The sequence below is a fragment of the Pundamilia nyererei genome, unplaced genomic scaffold (assembly GCF_000239375.1).
Source record: "Pundamilia nyererei isolate P.nyererei 1_Seehausen unplaced genomic scaffold, PunNye1.0 scaffold00070, whole genome shotgun sequence".
NCBI classification, from domain to species: Eukaryota; Metazoa; Chordata; class Actinopteri; order Cichliformes; family Cichlidae; genus Pundamilia; species Pundamilia nyererei.
This window is the reverse complement of record NW_005187471.1, coordinates 2,283,310-2,297,873: the sequence shown is the minus strand read 5'-3', so window position 1 is coordinate 2,297,873 and position 14,564 is coordinate 2,283,310. Positions and strand designations below refer to the sequence as shown.

At 39.2% G+C, this 14,564-nt stretch overlaps 3 protein-coding genes and 1 pseudogene across 4 annotated transcripts in view; all 4 read right to left on the bottom strand.

Annotated features, from left to right (window-relative positions):
- Positions 1 to 605, bottom strand: part of afdnb (afadin, adherens junction formation factor b) — a 17,992-nt gene extending 17,387 nt beyond the window's left edge. For both annotated transcript variants that reach the window (XM_005736701.2, XM_005736702.2), the window contains exons 1-2: positions 390 to 605; positions 184 to 288 (exon numbers count right to left, since the gene is read on the bottom strand). In XM_005736701.2, coding sequence (XP_005736758.1) covers positions 184 to 288; positions 390 to 491 — 207 coding nt within the window. In that variant the 5' untranslated portion in view covers positions 492 to 605. The remainder of the gene's footprint in view (positions 1 to 183; positions 289 to 389) is intronic.
- Positions 606 to 1,145: 540 nt separating this feature from the next.
- Positions 1,146 to 2,692, bottom strand: LOC102216244 (solute carrier family 22 member 2-like; annotated as a pseudogene).
- Positions 2,693 to 3,735: 1,043 nt separating this feature from the next.
- On the bottom strand, positions 3,736 to 6,114 carry LOC102213398 (prostamide/prostaglandin F synthase-like). Its single transcript, XM_005736787.1, has 7 exons — positions 6,020 to 6,114; positions 5,780 to 5,825; positions 5,565 to 5,692; positions 5,308 to 5,422; positions 4,313 to 4,435; positions 4,098 to 4,235; positions 3,736 to 3,945 (listed from the first exon to the last, which is right to left on the bottom strand). Exons 1-7 carry the CDS (start codon positions 6,112 to 6,114, stop codon positions 3,838 to 3,840), a joined length of 753 nt encoding a protein of 250 aa, XP_005736844.1. The 3' UTR covers positions 3,736 to 3,837.
- A 2,176-nt stretch (positions 6,115 to 8,290) lies between these two features.
- On the bottom strand, positions 8,291 to 14,026 carry txlnbb (taxilin beta b). The gene is made up of 10 exons (XM_005736699.1): positions 13,906 to 14,026; positions 11,648 to 11,918; positions 11,192 to 11,283; positions 10,891 to 11,061; positions 10,076 to 10,270; positions 9,676 to 9,795; positions 9,512 to 9,586; positions 9,330 to 9,422; positions 8,988 to 9,083; positions 8,291 to 8,847 (listed from the first exon to the last, which is right to left on the bottom strand). The coding sequence occupies exons 2-10, from the start codon at positions 11,880 to 11,882 to the stop codon at positions 8,365 to 8,367; spliced, it is 1,560 nt and encodes a 519-aa protein (XP_005736756.1). The 5' UTR covers positions 11,883 to 11,918; positions 13,906 to 14,026; the 3' UTR covers positions 8,291 to 8,364.
- Positions 14,027 to 14,564: the final 538 nt, after the last annotated feature.

Below are 14,564 nucleotides of genomic sequence, written 5' to 3'. Positions count from 1 at the left end.
AGTGTTTTTTCTTATATTTGGTGTCCTGAACAAGTCCATAATTGACATAATTGGGTGTACTTCCTTCTTTTACTCCTAATGAATGATCTAAAAACATTTTAATAGACTGTTAAAATATTCCATTTGTAAATTGCATCTCCTATGTTAATAAGATTATACAGTTGTTCAAAAATGTTGTCATACCTCTGGTAGATCATGTGGTAAACATTTCCCATTGCATTTAGCATTGTTTGCAGCAACTTTCATGGCCTCCGTAGTTCTTTGTTGTGAAAACAACCAGTGTGGATCCTTTTAACAAACATAACACAACTTACTATTGGACTCAGCGTGAATATGAAGTGAAGATTAAGCATTGAATGTGTCACATTGAAGGAAAATTATATTCATACCAATGGTTTGAGATAAACAGGATGCAAAGAAGACTCATGGCCAGCTGCAGAGTCTTCCAGGAGGACAGGAAGTAAGCCAGACCAGCCAGGCAGGATAACCATGCCAATAGAGTAGGAAGTTCAAATCACCATGGCCACAAATTTCCTGTTGTTGGACCCAAAGAACTCAATCACTACATAAAGAAAATAACATGTTTTAGCAGAACATTGAAAGCGGATCAGTCTAACACAACAAAGGAGACAATATGTGACAAAATATGCTAAATTAATCATCAAAGGGTAGATTTGATCTTTCGCAGCCAACAACCTAGTGTAAAAGATGGATAGATAGCTGCTAAGTCTAAGAATAGGGCTCCTTAAACCTCCATTCTATCTAGTGGCCAACAGGGGGTTCTCTAGTTAAAAAATAAAAGTATAAAAATGTACAAGAAATCATTGTGTAGTTTTCACTTGATTTGATATGTCACTATTCATTTTGATTATGAGATTATAGTTGGAATCGCTAGTTTTAAGCCCTACTTAGTACAAAATCATGATCATTTTATAAATTATTTTCCAATTTAAAGTAAATCAGATGACAATCCAAGGAAAGATTACGCATTGCTACCCTGTAAGTTGCTACTTTATATCCTCAGTGATTTGATATCTTGTTTTAAAAGAGTGATGAAATGACTAAAATGCTAAACAAGCAATCAAAAAGGTCCATGAATCAGTCGGTGACGTCATCTAGGGTCAATGAGTTAGAGGGGTATGCTTAAATTGATTTGTTGGTGAAAAGAAAAAAATGTGTTGTCATTGGTGCACCTATTGTCATAGGTTTATTATAACCTGACAGCTGGGTAACCTGTCAGAAAAGTTCCAATGAAAAATCCACATGCCAGGGAAACTTGATTCATGTCGGCGAGCCAGGATCTAAAAACTAGGTGGGAAGGAATTCCAAGAAACACAAAGATTAACACTGTTTTTCTTTGTGATTTCATCACTATAACAGTAAAATAAACCTAGTAAAAACCAAAGAACACAAACAAATGTGTGTGACGAGAATAGCAAGGGGGGCAATATTGGAAAGTTTAGATCCAGGAAAAGACTTCTTTTCACAACTGAAAATGGATTTCTTTAAAACTCTCATGGTAACATGGCTCACTTGTTTTATTTTTAGCTGCAGGACAGATTAGGTCATGTTCCAGAGTTACACAACATCACATGAATATTACATGTGATGCAATGAGTTTCTTCTCAAGTAGTCAAAACATGAATCAGTCTAATGCAAACGCAACCCATGAGCTCAATTACAACAGCTGTAAAATCAATTTAACGATATATGGCATCATACTATGACATCATTGGAGAAATAGGAAAAAAAATGACCATTTACCTTTAAAACAATAGTAGTGCGGTTAACACCCATCTGCTTTCGCACGCCACCGTCTGGGTTGCATTAGAAATCCGCTGCCAGTCAAGTTCATCATATTTCTTTTGGCTTTCGCTCCATTCCACTGCAAATCTCTCACAACGGCTGAAAGATCCAGACTGTTCTGAGTGGGGAATGGTCACGTCCCGCACCTTGACATCACTCCATCCACATTCCTCCCAGAGGCCCTCAGATCCATGACTCCAGCACCAGTGATCCAGAGTGTGGCCTAAGAAAACAACTCCAACAAGTACAAAAGCGAAAACTATCAAGTGTGGCAATCTTCCTCTGGAATGGCCCAAAGTCTCATATCTGCATGATGAGTTTGTCCACGTTTGCCATCTCTGGTGATTAAGGACTGTCTTAAAATGATGGGTCTCTTAAGCAGTTCTAGTCTGAAGATGTCTAAGAAGAGTCTTGATCAAAGGCCTGCTTCTTTTTATAACTCTTGAGTTTACTGCTCATCATTTCAAGGGTTTTGCGCAGGCTTATGTCATTAAACATGCAGCATTATGAAGCTTGATCCTGTGATTTATGTCTGCAGAGGTGCATTTTCTGCCTTCAGCCTTCATCTTGATTTTTATCGTTAAGATATATTTTTGAACTGCTCTTCTTCTGCTATTGCAAATTTGGCGAGAATTTTTCTTGCATCATTTTCTAATCATTGATTGAAACTCAGATATGAGAAGTAGCAGTTTTAACATCAGATTTTAAAGTTGAAAACAGTTATTGTTTCTGCAAAATGTATGCTTTTTAAGGTAAAATGCCATGTTTAAATGGACTTCATTTATACACCAGGTTTTATCACTTATCAAAGGACAAAAGAGGCTTCAGACCTTAGAATAGAGGCTGTGCTGCATCACCTCATTTTCGCAATGCTGTGTAAGCAATTGCAAACTGTGGAAACCCAACCATAAGTTGTAGTTTGTTATTATTACCTGATGTTGGACTTCAACCACTCAGCAGTTTGCACTTTTTGTTTCATGTGACAATGCATTACATGCAGTCAGTGGGTGACAGATGTGCACTTCGGACATGTTTAGGATGCATACTCTTACTGTGGAGCTGTAATTTAAAAGGGCTGTGTGTCGTTAAACACTTAGATGCCTTGACATATGTGCAAGTTACCCGTAGTGTTAATGCAATCCAAGAGTTCCAAGTGGAAAACTGGGACAGTGCAGTGATATTGTGTCTGTCATACGTTTTCATATTTAATGTACTTCCTATTTCATCATCTTATCTTTAAACTTTTAATCTGAATCTGGTCTCTTTGGCTGGTTTGCTGCTTGTGCCTCCATTACGTTTTGTAATTGATTGTGAATTCTGCTCTCTACCAGAAGGTCCTGAATGTCCAGTCATCAGTTTATACACTGAAGTTCAAGCTCACTTGATTCACTTAATACAGCAGGATATCTGAATGGCTAAAAAATACCAAAACTAAAATAAAGGCTTGGAGTGACCTTATCAAAATCCAAACTTAAATCTGATTAAGATGCTGTGGCATGACCTCAAAGAGGCCGTACATGCTTGAAAATCCTACAATGTGGCTGAATTAAAACAATTCTTCAAAGAGCAGCAGCCAAGATTCCTCCACAGCGATGTGAGAGACTCATTGCCAGTTCTTGCTAACGCTTGATTGCTGCCAAGGGTGGCACAATCAGTTATTAGGTTTAAGGGCAATTACTTTTTCACAGGTAGATTTGGATAACTTTTTTCCCTTAATAAATAAAATAATTTTATTTGGGGTTATCTTTGGGTTATCTTTGCCCAGTACTGACATTTTTTTCATGATCTGAAAGATATACATTTGACATATAAGGAAAAAAAGAAAAAATCTAAAAGGTGGAAAATACTTTTTCACAGCACTGTATAAAAAAAAAAAGTAATACCTTTAAAGCAGTTCTCACAAAATTATCGTTTCAAAGATGGCTTAATAATCACATTTATCTTAACTTGATACAAAGAATGAATCAGCTGACATCATCTGTTTCTTTTTTCCTTTAATTAAGTCATGCCGTGCATGAAGGATTTTAATATTCACTGTGCAGATAAAATGTCCTCCACTGAGGGTCGGTCTATTGGACTCTGGCAGCGGTGAGAGAACAACACCCTTCCATGTTCGTCCAAAACAAAGTTGCCTCCCAGCTGGAACAAATGACAGTAACGAGAAATGATTCATAAATCTTAAAAGTCTTTCTTTGTGGTGAAAATTTAGTGAATTTCTCTATCACCTCTTAGAATTCATTAATACATAGATAGATGTGTTGCACAAAATAGTCATATTGAATTCTGATGACCTGAAACATGTCGTCTTGAATCCACGGAAGTTCTCGTGGAAACTCCATATCGTTCGCTACATATTCAGAGTAGATCAGCATGTTACCGAAGTTTAACACTTTCTGCAGAGATGCTCCCAGACCAAATGCACTATACATCTGCAATACCAAACAATGAGTTAATTTATTTATTCATCAAAGACTGAAATGTGTATTGTCTGATGTTGACCCCTGACCTTTCTACTGGGATCCAGCAGCATGTCGTACTGACAGCCTGTTTGGTCTACCCAGTATGATGCTCCCTCCTGACAGCCAAACGAAATGACCACCACTTGTACTGAGTGTGCATCCAGAGAACTCTGCAAAGTAACATTAGAGATAAAAGTATATGTAAGTTTTATATACTGTACTGGGGGATTTTAGAGACCAGCTGATTGTGGATATTTATGAGAATATCACACTGCATATACACCATGGTGCAGAAGTCTTGAGCCAACAGTTTACTGAAAAAAAGAAAATAGGAACACAGTGTATGGGGCAAAAACAGCATGTGTACTTTGAACTTAGGGCATTCAAAACTCTTCTTTGGATGTTGCTGCCTTTTGTTCCGTTCTCTGGTATCTTAACAGAGAATGGTGGGGGGGAGCCTGATAGCCTTGAGGCTATTGTTGGGATTTTGGTGCTATATAAATAAAACTATTGAATTTGATTAAACTGAATGATCAAACACTGCTTCAATAATGAGTCCAGGATGTGGGGAGGCCAGTGTATGCCTAATTATGTTTCATTGTGTGTTTTTCTATCTATCCATGTTTACTTTTACTGCATTAGCAGTGTTTTTGGGATGACTGTCAATCGGACGACTTTCAGATGGCATTATTGCGTGGTGTATCAACATCTGATGATACTTTTCTACATTCATAATACCATTTATTGACAAGAACCCCAACACCGCTGATTGAAATGCAGCCCCATATCATGATAGAGTCGTGTATTACGGATGACTGTAGATACTCACTACTTCCTCTTTAATGATTTCCTCTACACACACTGATTACAATTAGACCCAAAACTTTTAAATTTGGGCTCAAGACCTGTTACCACTTTCTCCCTGTTTCCCTCCCTTAAAGACACACTGCACAGCATGTTGAGATATGCAAAGTTTTCACCTTATAACTCTTTGGTAATCATTTTTTTGGTTAAGCATTGTTATTAGGTGTGTGATGTTTACTTGATTCTTCTGCAGATCTTGAACGTGTAGACGGCAGAGCAGACAGGAGAACTGACGGATTAACACCAGCAATATCTTCTTACCTCTCCCAAGATATTTCTGCAGCGTTACTGTTCTGTCAAACACAAAGCCTCAGTAAAATATAAAGGTGCAAAGCAGACAGCACCAATGACGCATAAAAACTGGCAGATATATGAGGTTCATTGTTACGCTTTTTTAATAAGTGTGGAAGCATTAAAGACTTTCATCAAACCCACTCTCCAGTTCTGGCATCGATGAGCGGCGTATCTGGTGAAATGCATTTTGATTGATGATCGACATTGTGTATTTTAGGACTCAGTTGTAACTCATCATCCAAACGCTGTAGAAAGGCATCCCACTGCACCTGCGGTACATTGGCTGCACTACGTAAAACGACCGTGGTGAGTATGCTTTTTAAAAATATTTTACATTTTGTATTAAAAGAACTCACTTCGAGCTCTTTAAAGTCCTGAAGAGCTTCTCTCAAAGCAGCACAGCTGGGAACATCATGCAGAATAGTTTTCAGGGGTCATGTCAGTTTATTAAGGCTGTGACTTACTGTACTATGTGAATCAGCGAGTGGATGCACAGCAATTGTGACAGCACAAGCTACAGCTGATTTGGCCTTTGTCATGTAATCTAGATGATAATACCTCGATACATTGTACAAGTTGAATTTTTGTGCTCTTACTTTGTATTTTTGCTCCAGAGATCCTCTGCATCCTTTTTTTGTTTAACAGACAGGCTGTGAAGCAGAAAAAATGGGCCTGAAATATAACACTTCATTACATATTTTAGCTAAAAATATTAAATATAATAAGGTTTAACAGAAGAGGCTGCTTAGTTAAACTGAAGGTGGGACTTTAGACCTGTTGTACAGAGTTGCACCGGCTTCAATCAGACCCAGCAGTGACTGTTTACGCTCTATGCGGATTTTCTGCCTGACGAATTCTTGGCACGAGCCTGTGCGTCACAAAGTGCATGAAGTTAGCAGCTAACCATCTGTTTCAGAGGATTCTTTATGTATAACGATTGATAGGACTTCTGCAACCCCTGCTCATGCTACGTCCATAAATTGTTTGACGACTGGTGTCTATTTTTATGTACACTTGTGTGACCTACCTTCCCTGCTTTCCTTCTCAGCGAGGTCCAGCAGAGCTTTTCCTTTTTCGACAAAAGATGAGAGAGCTTTTGCACAAGAAATTGCAGTTGAATCTGGTTGTTCTGCCATTTTTCTTTTAAACTCTCCAGCCTCTTATCGGGGACTGCAGTAACAACTGCCTCTGCTTTCTCTCAAAGTCCAGTCTGGCCAAGTTTAGAGCCAAAAGATTTTTGACTGAAGCTCAGTTTAAAGGGGAACGTCACTGATTTGTGACACAAGTGTTTGTTTGCAGGTTTTAAATGACTTGTAACAAAACATTTAATCAAAACTGAAATAAAAGCCAAAAAAAACAGAAAGGTGAAAGAAAGGAAATAAAATTCTAAAATAAAATACATTCTTTGACATCAAGCCCATTTTATCGTTTAGTTATGCTATAACTGTTCACTGATTTGGTACAGTATCACATTAGGATACTAATAATTGTGTTCACGGGTAATTGGACACTTTTTTTTAATGAGCAGGTGAGATCCATTGTTCCATTATTCCATGACAAACTAAGCAGCTAAACGATCTGAAATTGAAGTGCTGAACATTTAGTAGACATCTCAGTATCCATAGTGATGTCAATTGAAGTGAAGGAGACAACATTAGCTGAAAACCAAAATAAACATTTCCGGGACAGAGAGAGAAAACGTAGGAGTGCCCAAATCAACAATCTGGTACAGAGAAGGAATGCAGTGACCAGCTCAGCAACACGAAAAGCAAACCCAAGACCAGGAAGGACAGATTAAACTCGTGAGGAGTCTGAACAGTTCTGAAAAATATATATATATATTTGGGCAGATGAAACTAATATTACCTTTTCACAAAAAGATGGGAAGAGAAAAGTGTGAAGAAGGACAAAAACAGCTCATGATCCAAAGAATATCACATTATCTGTCAAACATGATAGTGTCAGTATTATGGTATGGCTCCCAATGGAACTAGCCACCTCTGTTTGTTAACGATGTGACTGCTAATAGAAATAGTAGATAAATTATAAAGTGTAAAGGGCTCTCCAGACAGATTTTGCTAAACTAATCAGATACTGTTTCACAGGGCAAATGGATAATGACCCAAGAGAAACCCAAGAGTTTATCATGGCAAAGAAATGGGATGTTCTTCAATGCCCAGGCCAGTCATTTGATGTTGGCCCAATAGACCATGCCTTTTAATTACTGAAGACAAAAATGAAGCCAGAAACAAAATGCATCTGAATGTGTATGAAACAAAGGCCAGAAAAACTGATTATTTTGCTTACGTAATCAGTAATTAGTGAATTTGTAGTTAAATTCATTCAACTTTGGACTCAGTTTTTGTTTTCTTGTGAATTTCTGTTGTCTCTTAGCCCTTAGCTAGCCACCTTAATACTGAAAAAATACAATCTTGTTTGCTTATGTAACAGTTTCCATGCTCACTAGATCCTATCAGGTCCTAGACTGGGTGAAGCGCAGCGATATTACAACACAAGTAATTAAAGCCAAGACTCTCTACAGAGTGATTCCAGAACCAGTTTGTATTTGGATTTGTACTTTTAATATTGGACTTAAAACTTTCCTTTTTGATATACGATTAAAGTTACAGCTACATTAGATGTGCCTGAACATTCGTTTAGATATGCTGCTATAGGCTGAGGCTGCTGGGAGGGGTCTCGTGGTATCGAACTGAGTCTTACAAAACTGTTACTGGAGAAAAAAATGGGTAGTTGGAAAAGCTCTGGTTTGTTAAAGAAGATCTTAATCTGTGTAGTTTTAGGTGGAGATTTGCATACTAAAATAAACCCACTTTTAAATGTCTTTACACTAGGATCAGACACTCAACACAGATGTAGCATTTTTATTTTTATTGCTAAGAATCTCACATGACCATGGTTTCTTTTCACAGTGATTTCAACATTAATCAACTGACTCCATTTCCAAATCTCTCTGTTGTTGGTATCCATCTTCGTGGACTTCCTGGTGTTCGCTCTGCTCTATGTGGTTCTCCTCTGGCTCCTTGGTGGGTTCATGTGATTGACTTGTGCCTGTTTCTGTAGGGGCAATGTGAGAGATTGTGAAAGAACTGGCGACCTCTTTCAGAAGGGCTTGTTCAGCCTTCAGTGTAGCCAGTTCCTCGGTGAGCGGACTTGTGAGCGTTGGTGTCCCGGTAGGGGCAGGTGCTGCAGTATTCTGGATGGGCTGATTCTCATTTGGGTCTTCAGGTGTCTTCTCAGAGCCCCCCTTCTCTGATGGATCAACAGACTTGTCCTCTGGTTGACTGCCAGCTCCATGCACCTTTGCATATAGACTCTTCCTTTCTTCCTGCAAAGCCCTGCACAGATTCTCAAGCTTCTGGTTTTTGATGGTGAGAAGCTCAAACTCCTTTTCCTTGATTGCTTTCTGTAAAAAAAATTTTTTAACATATTGTATAAAATTTCCTATGGTAAACTGAATTTTTTCCCTGGTGGGTCATATTTTTTTAAAAATCTATCTATGTATGAGGGTATTAATGAATTAAAACAACAACAAAAAATTCTTACATCTGCCACCATGTCAATAAGATTCTTATTGCAGCCATCAAAGCGAGTCTTCCATGACTGGCACTCTTTCTCCAGCTTTTTCATTTTCTTGGCCATCTGCACAACAACAACAAAAAAAATCATGTTATGCTGCAGACAATCAAAGTATCTTCTAAAAATAGCTGCAACTGAGCAAGTGTAGGATTATAAGGTTTGTCAGTTTTTGAAGTGTTACTGAAAGGCTCATGGGATTCTTTCCTCTCATTTGTATTTTTGTCATCTTTGTCATCATCTTTTTGCAGAAAAACTCAATAATTTAATCTCCTGAAGCCGACTTCAAATATTCTGTAAAACCAAACTTACTTTGTCCATGTCCTGTTTGAAGCTGCTGTAGACACTGGTACTCTTTGTTACTGTGCCCTGGAATTCATCAAACTTCTTGGAGTACATATCAAGCTGAGGAAGAATGGTAACAAAACATTATACTTTTCTCCAGGGAGGTAGAAAAATGATCCAATTTTGCCCATGATGCCCTGATACCATACCTGGGCCTTCATATCGATCTCTTGCTCCTTCATGACCTTCACTTGCAGTTTATATTCTGCTGCCTGTTTCAGCAGCTGTGTGATTTTGAAATGGTAAAGAAAAATGAGCATTAGGGGATTATTACAACAAATCTTTTATTAAAATGCACAACGAAAAAACGTACATGGTCTTTTTCCAGCTTATGCTTCTCCTCTGCTTCCTTCAGCAGCATGTTTGCCTGCGCGAGTTTGGTTTCCAGCAGCTTTTCTTTCAGGTCTCTGTGCTTGAAAACCTTTTCCAGGTTCTGGAAGACATTCAGGTGGATTTATGAGTCGTTTTCACAGAGAAAGCTGTTTCATTTCTCGCTCTGGGAGCCTTTGGCTACATAAAACTGAAATAGTGTAACTAATAAATGTAAGACCTGGGAGAAATCTGCAAATAATTCATGGGCACAGATGTGAGAAGGTTTACACAAGAACAGTTTATCCAGTTTTAATAATGCATGTACACTGGGAGTACAAATTGGCTTTGCTGTTATGTTATGCAAGTGTCCGTGTGTGTTCACAGTGTAGCAGGATCCATACCGCCTCTCGCTGGTCGTATTGTGAAATGAGTCCCTTCAGTTTTTCTGCAAGAGCGCCGTTCTCCTGACACAGTTTGGTGTTGCGGCTGCTGTGTTCCTCAATTTGGGCCTGAATCTCACTGAGCGTGCCCTGGAAATGGGTGGTGATCTCTTTCCTCTTTAGGTCATCCTCTCTGCACCTCTGCAGGGTCTCCTCCTGCGATTCAAGCATGGGTGTTAGCTTTAAAACCTGCACTGCAAGATGCATATAAATGCTCAACCGTTTTGTTTGTCTTGTGCACCACCACTGATTTATATAATTTGCTATTGCTCCAGCTAGCAGCCATGCAGGAAGCTCATGAAGGAACTGTATCACTGTACAAGAGGAAGCATCCATGATGTTAAACTTATAAAAGAGAGAATGCAAACCCTTTAAACTGAACTGCAGTGTTGTCTGCACAGTTCTTATGATTGTTATAAAGGTGATAGTTGCTAAAGCATCAAAAAGCTCTGAAACTGAGCAGCTCACACCAAAACAATCTTGACTAAAACGTGCTACACTGCAAGCAAAAACATGCATATTTGATCAGGGATCATCGCTAAAGTTCTGCTGTTTTGAACAACACTTGGCTTCACAACAGGAGTTCTGAGGGTGGCAGTGGAATAGGTCAAACTTTGAGCTTTGACATGACAGCAGATTTTCAGTGCCAGTGATGTCATATCCTGTAGAGCACAAAATATGCTGGGACCACCTGGCACCATAGCTCAACAGCAAATGGCGATTTCGGCATCTCTGATTAGACACTGTTCAAGCAGTGATGTCTGGAGTTGAGCTACCTTTAAAGTCTTGTTATGTCTTTGCAGCTCTCTGCAGAGCCCCTCCAGTTTGCTGCGAGCCAGCACTGCACGGCTGTGCTCGCCCTGCAGCTGGTCCTTCTCCTTCATCACTTGGAGAAGCTTCTTCTGGAGAACTTTCATCTGCTTCTGATCACTGCGATGCTCCTCCAGCTGCAAAAGCACACATACAGTGCCCCATAGTAGTGATTATATCTTTTCTCTAGAAACAAACCATAGCTTTGATGAGAGCTACTATATATTTTCTTTTTTTGCTCTCTTCACCTTTGTTTTATCCACTCACCAGCTCGGCATGCTTCTTGATGATGGCCTGCAGTTTCTCTTCCGGAGAATCGAGTTTGTTCAGACTTTGCATCAACAGCATAGCTTCCTTCCCTGAGCAGCCATACAGAATTTAACCTTAAAAATCAATCATTGCCATAAAGCCAGTTTTAAACAGACTGATACAGAAATTATTGTTGGATGATTTTCTGGGACTTCAAGAACTCTGCTGGTCCATCTTGTGAAAAATCATCTTGGCAGCTGAATGACACAAACTATAAAAGGCATTTGGAAATACTATTTTACCTCCCTCTCTGTTGCAGATGGATGCATTTACACGCGTTACGGCTCTGCTATCACACACCAATCACTTTCAGTACAACCTGGACTTTTGCTGACTTCACTGAATCAAACCCACCTCAGATAAAATCACTAAAACTGTTTTTTTTGTTTGTTTTTTCAAAACCACACACAACACCTAGATTTTTCAGCATCTTCTTCTCCATTTTCTGGTCCTTGCGGGTCTCTGCCTCTTTGACGGCTGTGACCTCCTCCGTGTCCTCTGGCTCAGCTGGAATCTCGGCAGCCTGGTAGGTGCTAATGATGTCCTCCAGCTGTTGGCCCAGGTCCTCTGTCAGGTCAATGTGGTGATCCTCGGCTGGCGATGCTTCAGGACTCGTGGGTGAGCGTTTACTCTCCTGACAAGCCTCCATTTTTCTGAGGTAGTTCCAAAAGGGAGATGGTTGGTTCTGTAATGGAATCCGTACATGTGTAAGAGGCTAAGGATTAGGCTTAGGATAGACTCGTGTTTTCCTGTTTAGTGAAGTAGTAAACATGGAGAAAACCAAAGTCACGCTGAGTGTCCATTTTGGTCCTAGTTATTCCAGCTTTGCTATTTGAAGCTTAATTTTACTGATTAATCAATCAGAAATCTGATGAACTCAAATCAGATTTGAGAATTTCCAGCACAGACCTTCATCTCTGCAGAACTTTTTGTCATAGTAGAAAAAGCACAGGTCTTTACAATGATGTCATAATTGACTTTTTCATTCATGTTCTCCAGTACAGCAACACAGCGTTATGGTTAACCATTAAGAAAAGGAGAAGCAAGATAAATAATCACACCTGATTTTCATACAGAGACAGTAAGTAAATGTCTTTCAGTGAATTGGCTGACCCAACACATCAACAGATATTATTATTTTTTGTAAATAGACACACATAATTCTTTGGTAAAAGACTGTAAAAACTCTGTAACCCTGCTGTAAAGGCTCGGCAGAAAAATGGACTCAAACTTCAACACTACCATCAAGTTCTTTGGACATTGGCTGCTTTTTCGTTCATTGGGTTGTTTGTTAAGCAACTTAAAACTGACCCAAGAATCATTTAAGTATAAGAAAGACTCAAGGGGTGAACAAATGTGTTTACATATACTGTAATAAACAACTTTGAACAGATCGATTTTAATTTGTATCTTTAGGCCCTTTGTTACTAGCACCCTGTCACAAAAACACATAATTTGTTCTCATTTCTTACGTCGAATCTATTTTTTTTAAAAAGCCAAAGATAACACAATAATTTGACAATAAGCTTTACACCAATAAGGTGATTGACAAAGAGCTGTTAGCTGAAAACATATCTCAGCATGCCGAGTAGTTTTTACTTAAAATTCTGAGTAAACTGGACAGGTGGAGGACAAAAGAAGTGCTAGGCCTACAAAAATATCTCCAGGAGAGTCATTTTCTTAGAAATAGGAAAACGTCCAGCAAAGACCTGACACAGGACCTGAGAGATGTATGTAGACCTTCATTTGATGCATTTGCATCCTTCAATGAGGATGGAGAAAAATTCCAGAGGAGTAGTTAAAGAAACTAAGAGTTCAGACTCCTGCTGAAGAATAATGGTACAAACGTTGTTTTTAATTCTTTGTTTCCGTGTATCTTGACACGTTTCAGTAAATCAACGCACTCGTTTTTTCCATTTTTTGCAAAACAAAGAAATGAATGGTGGCCCGAGTTTTTCTTGGTTTTGAGACCATCTTATATTTACTGTTAAGACAGGCAGCCATTTTTACGACAAAAACAATAATCACTTAAAGTAATACTAAAGCTCATTAGTGAATAATAAATATAATCCCCTATCGAGTCCTTGCGTTTCTCTTGCGTTGTACGGGCTTGCAGCCAGAGCCTGTTTATGTGCATAAAAATTAGTGCAGCCTTCACGCTGCCTGTGCTTTCACAAGCTGAGCACATGGCACCTGTTCCAGATCCACAGGCTATTTTAAGAACTTCTTAATATGGGCACGTTATTTATTTATTTCTTATCCACTCTTATTGATGTCAGTGGTTGTGCGCAGTAAAGTCGTGTTTTTCAACTATTAATATTCAATAAAAACACAAATGTTACATAAGCAACCCCCGTCGGCACGCAGTATATTTCTAGGAGGTTAAAGTTACCTTTAACACAGTGTATGTAACACTGTGGCTTTAGTGAGCCATTACTTTAACATAAATATTACTAAACGCATTCACAGACTAGACTAGCCTCACTGCCGTCAAGAGCTTCTCGCCTCTAACAAACTTGGCGAAGATTGCATCCATCAAATTCAGAGAGGCACTCATTAGTACGTTAAAGAAGACGTTTTGAAACACATCCCAAGCACAAGAGTTAATCTTTTAAACTATTAAAGCCTAAATATCCCTGAAGAAGCAGGGCAAGGAGCAAACAGGGTCTTACCGGGACCAAGGGCCAGAGGGAGAAAAGGAAGAGTGTCGAGGGGCTTGGACAGGCTGCCACCAGCTACAACAGCTGTGATAAGACCACCTCAAAATAAACCAGAGGAGCACAGCTCACTCTGAACAGAGAGAGGGAGTACAGAGATACTCCACAGCACACCTCTATTAAAAACAACCCACGGGCCTCCTCTGATTGTAATCTTAACGGGAATTTACCCCAAGAAGCACCTGTGTTCACGCTAACAATGTATGAATGCAATAAATCTTCTGGTAAAATCTTTAGCAGCCATTTTATGTGGTGTCTTTGAACCAATGCAGCACTCGTTTTATTTTAGGCAAGGTTGCTGTTAACAGCCATATAATTATTCTAACAAATGGGCCTGACAAGCCTGGTGACTGAGCAGGAGACAGGGGGGGAAAAAACCTTATGTGTCTCTGTGATTGGCCAGAATTAGAACAGACCTCCTCCCCCGACCCAGAGAAGAGTGGCCGAAAAAATGTGATTTTCTCATTTCCTTGCTTATACATGCTTCACACATGCAGTAAAGTGCACCGCAAATGCTGCTGATACACAACAAAGTGTGTGCGAATGTGGTTCAATATTAGTCACAAGGTGAGAGCTATTTTTGGAAGCGTTCATTTATTTTTCCTCTCCCGTGT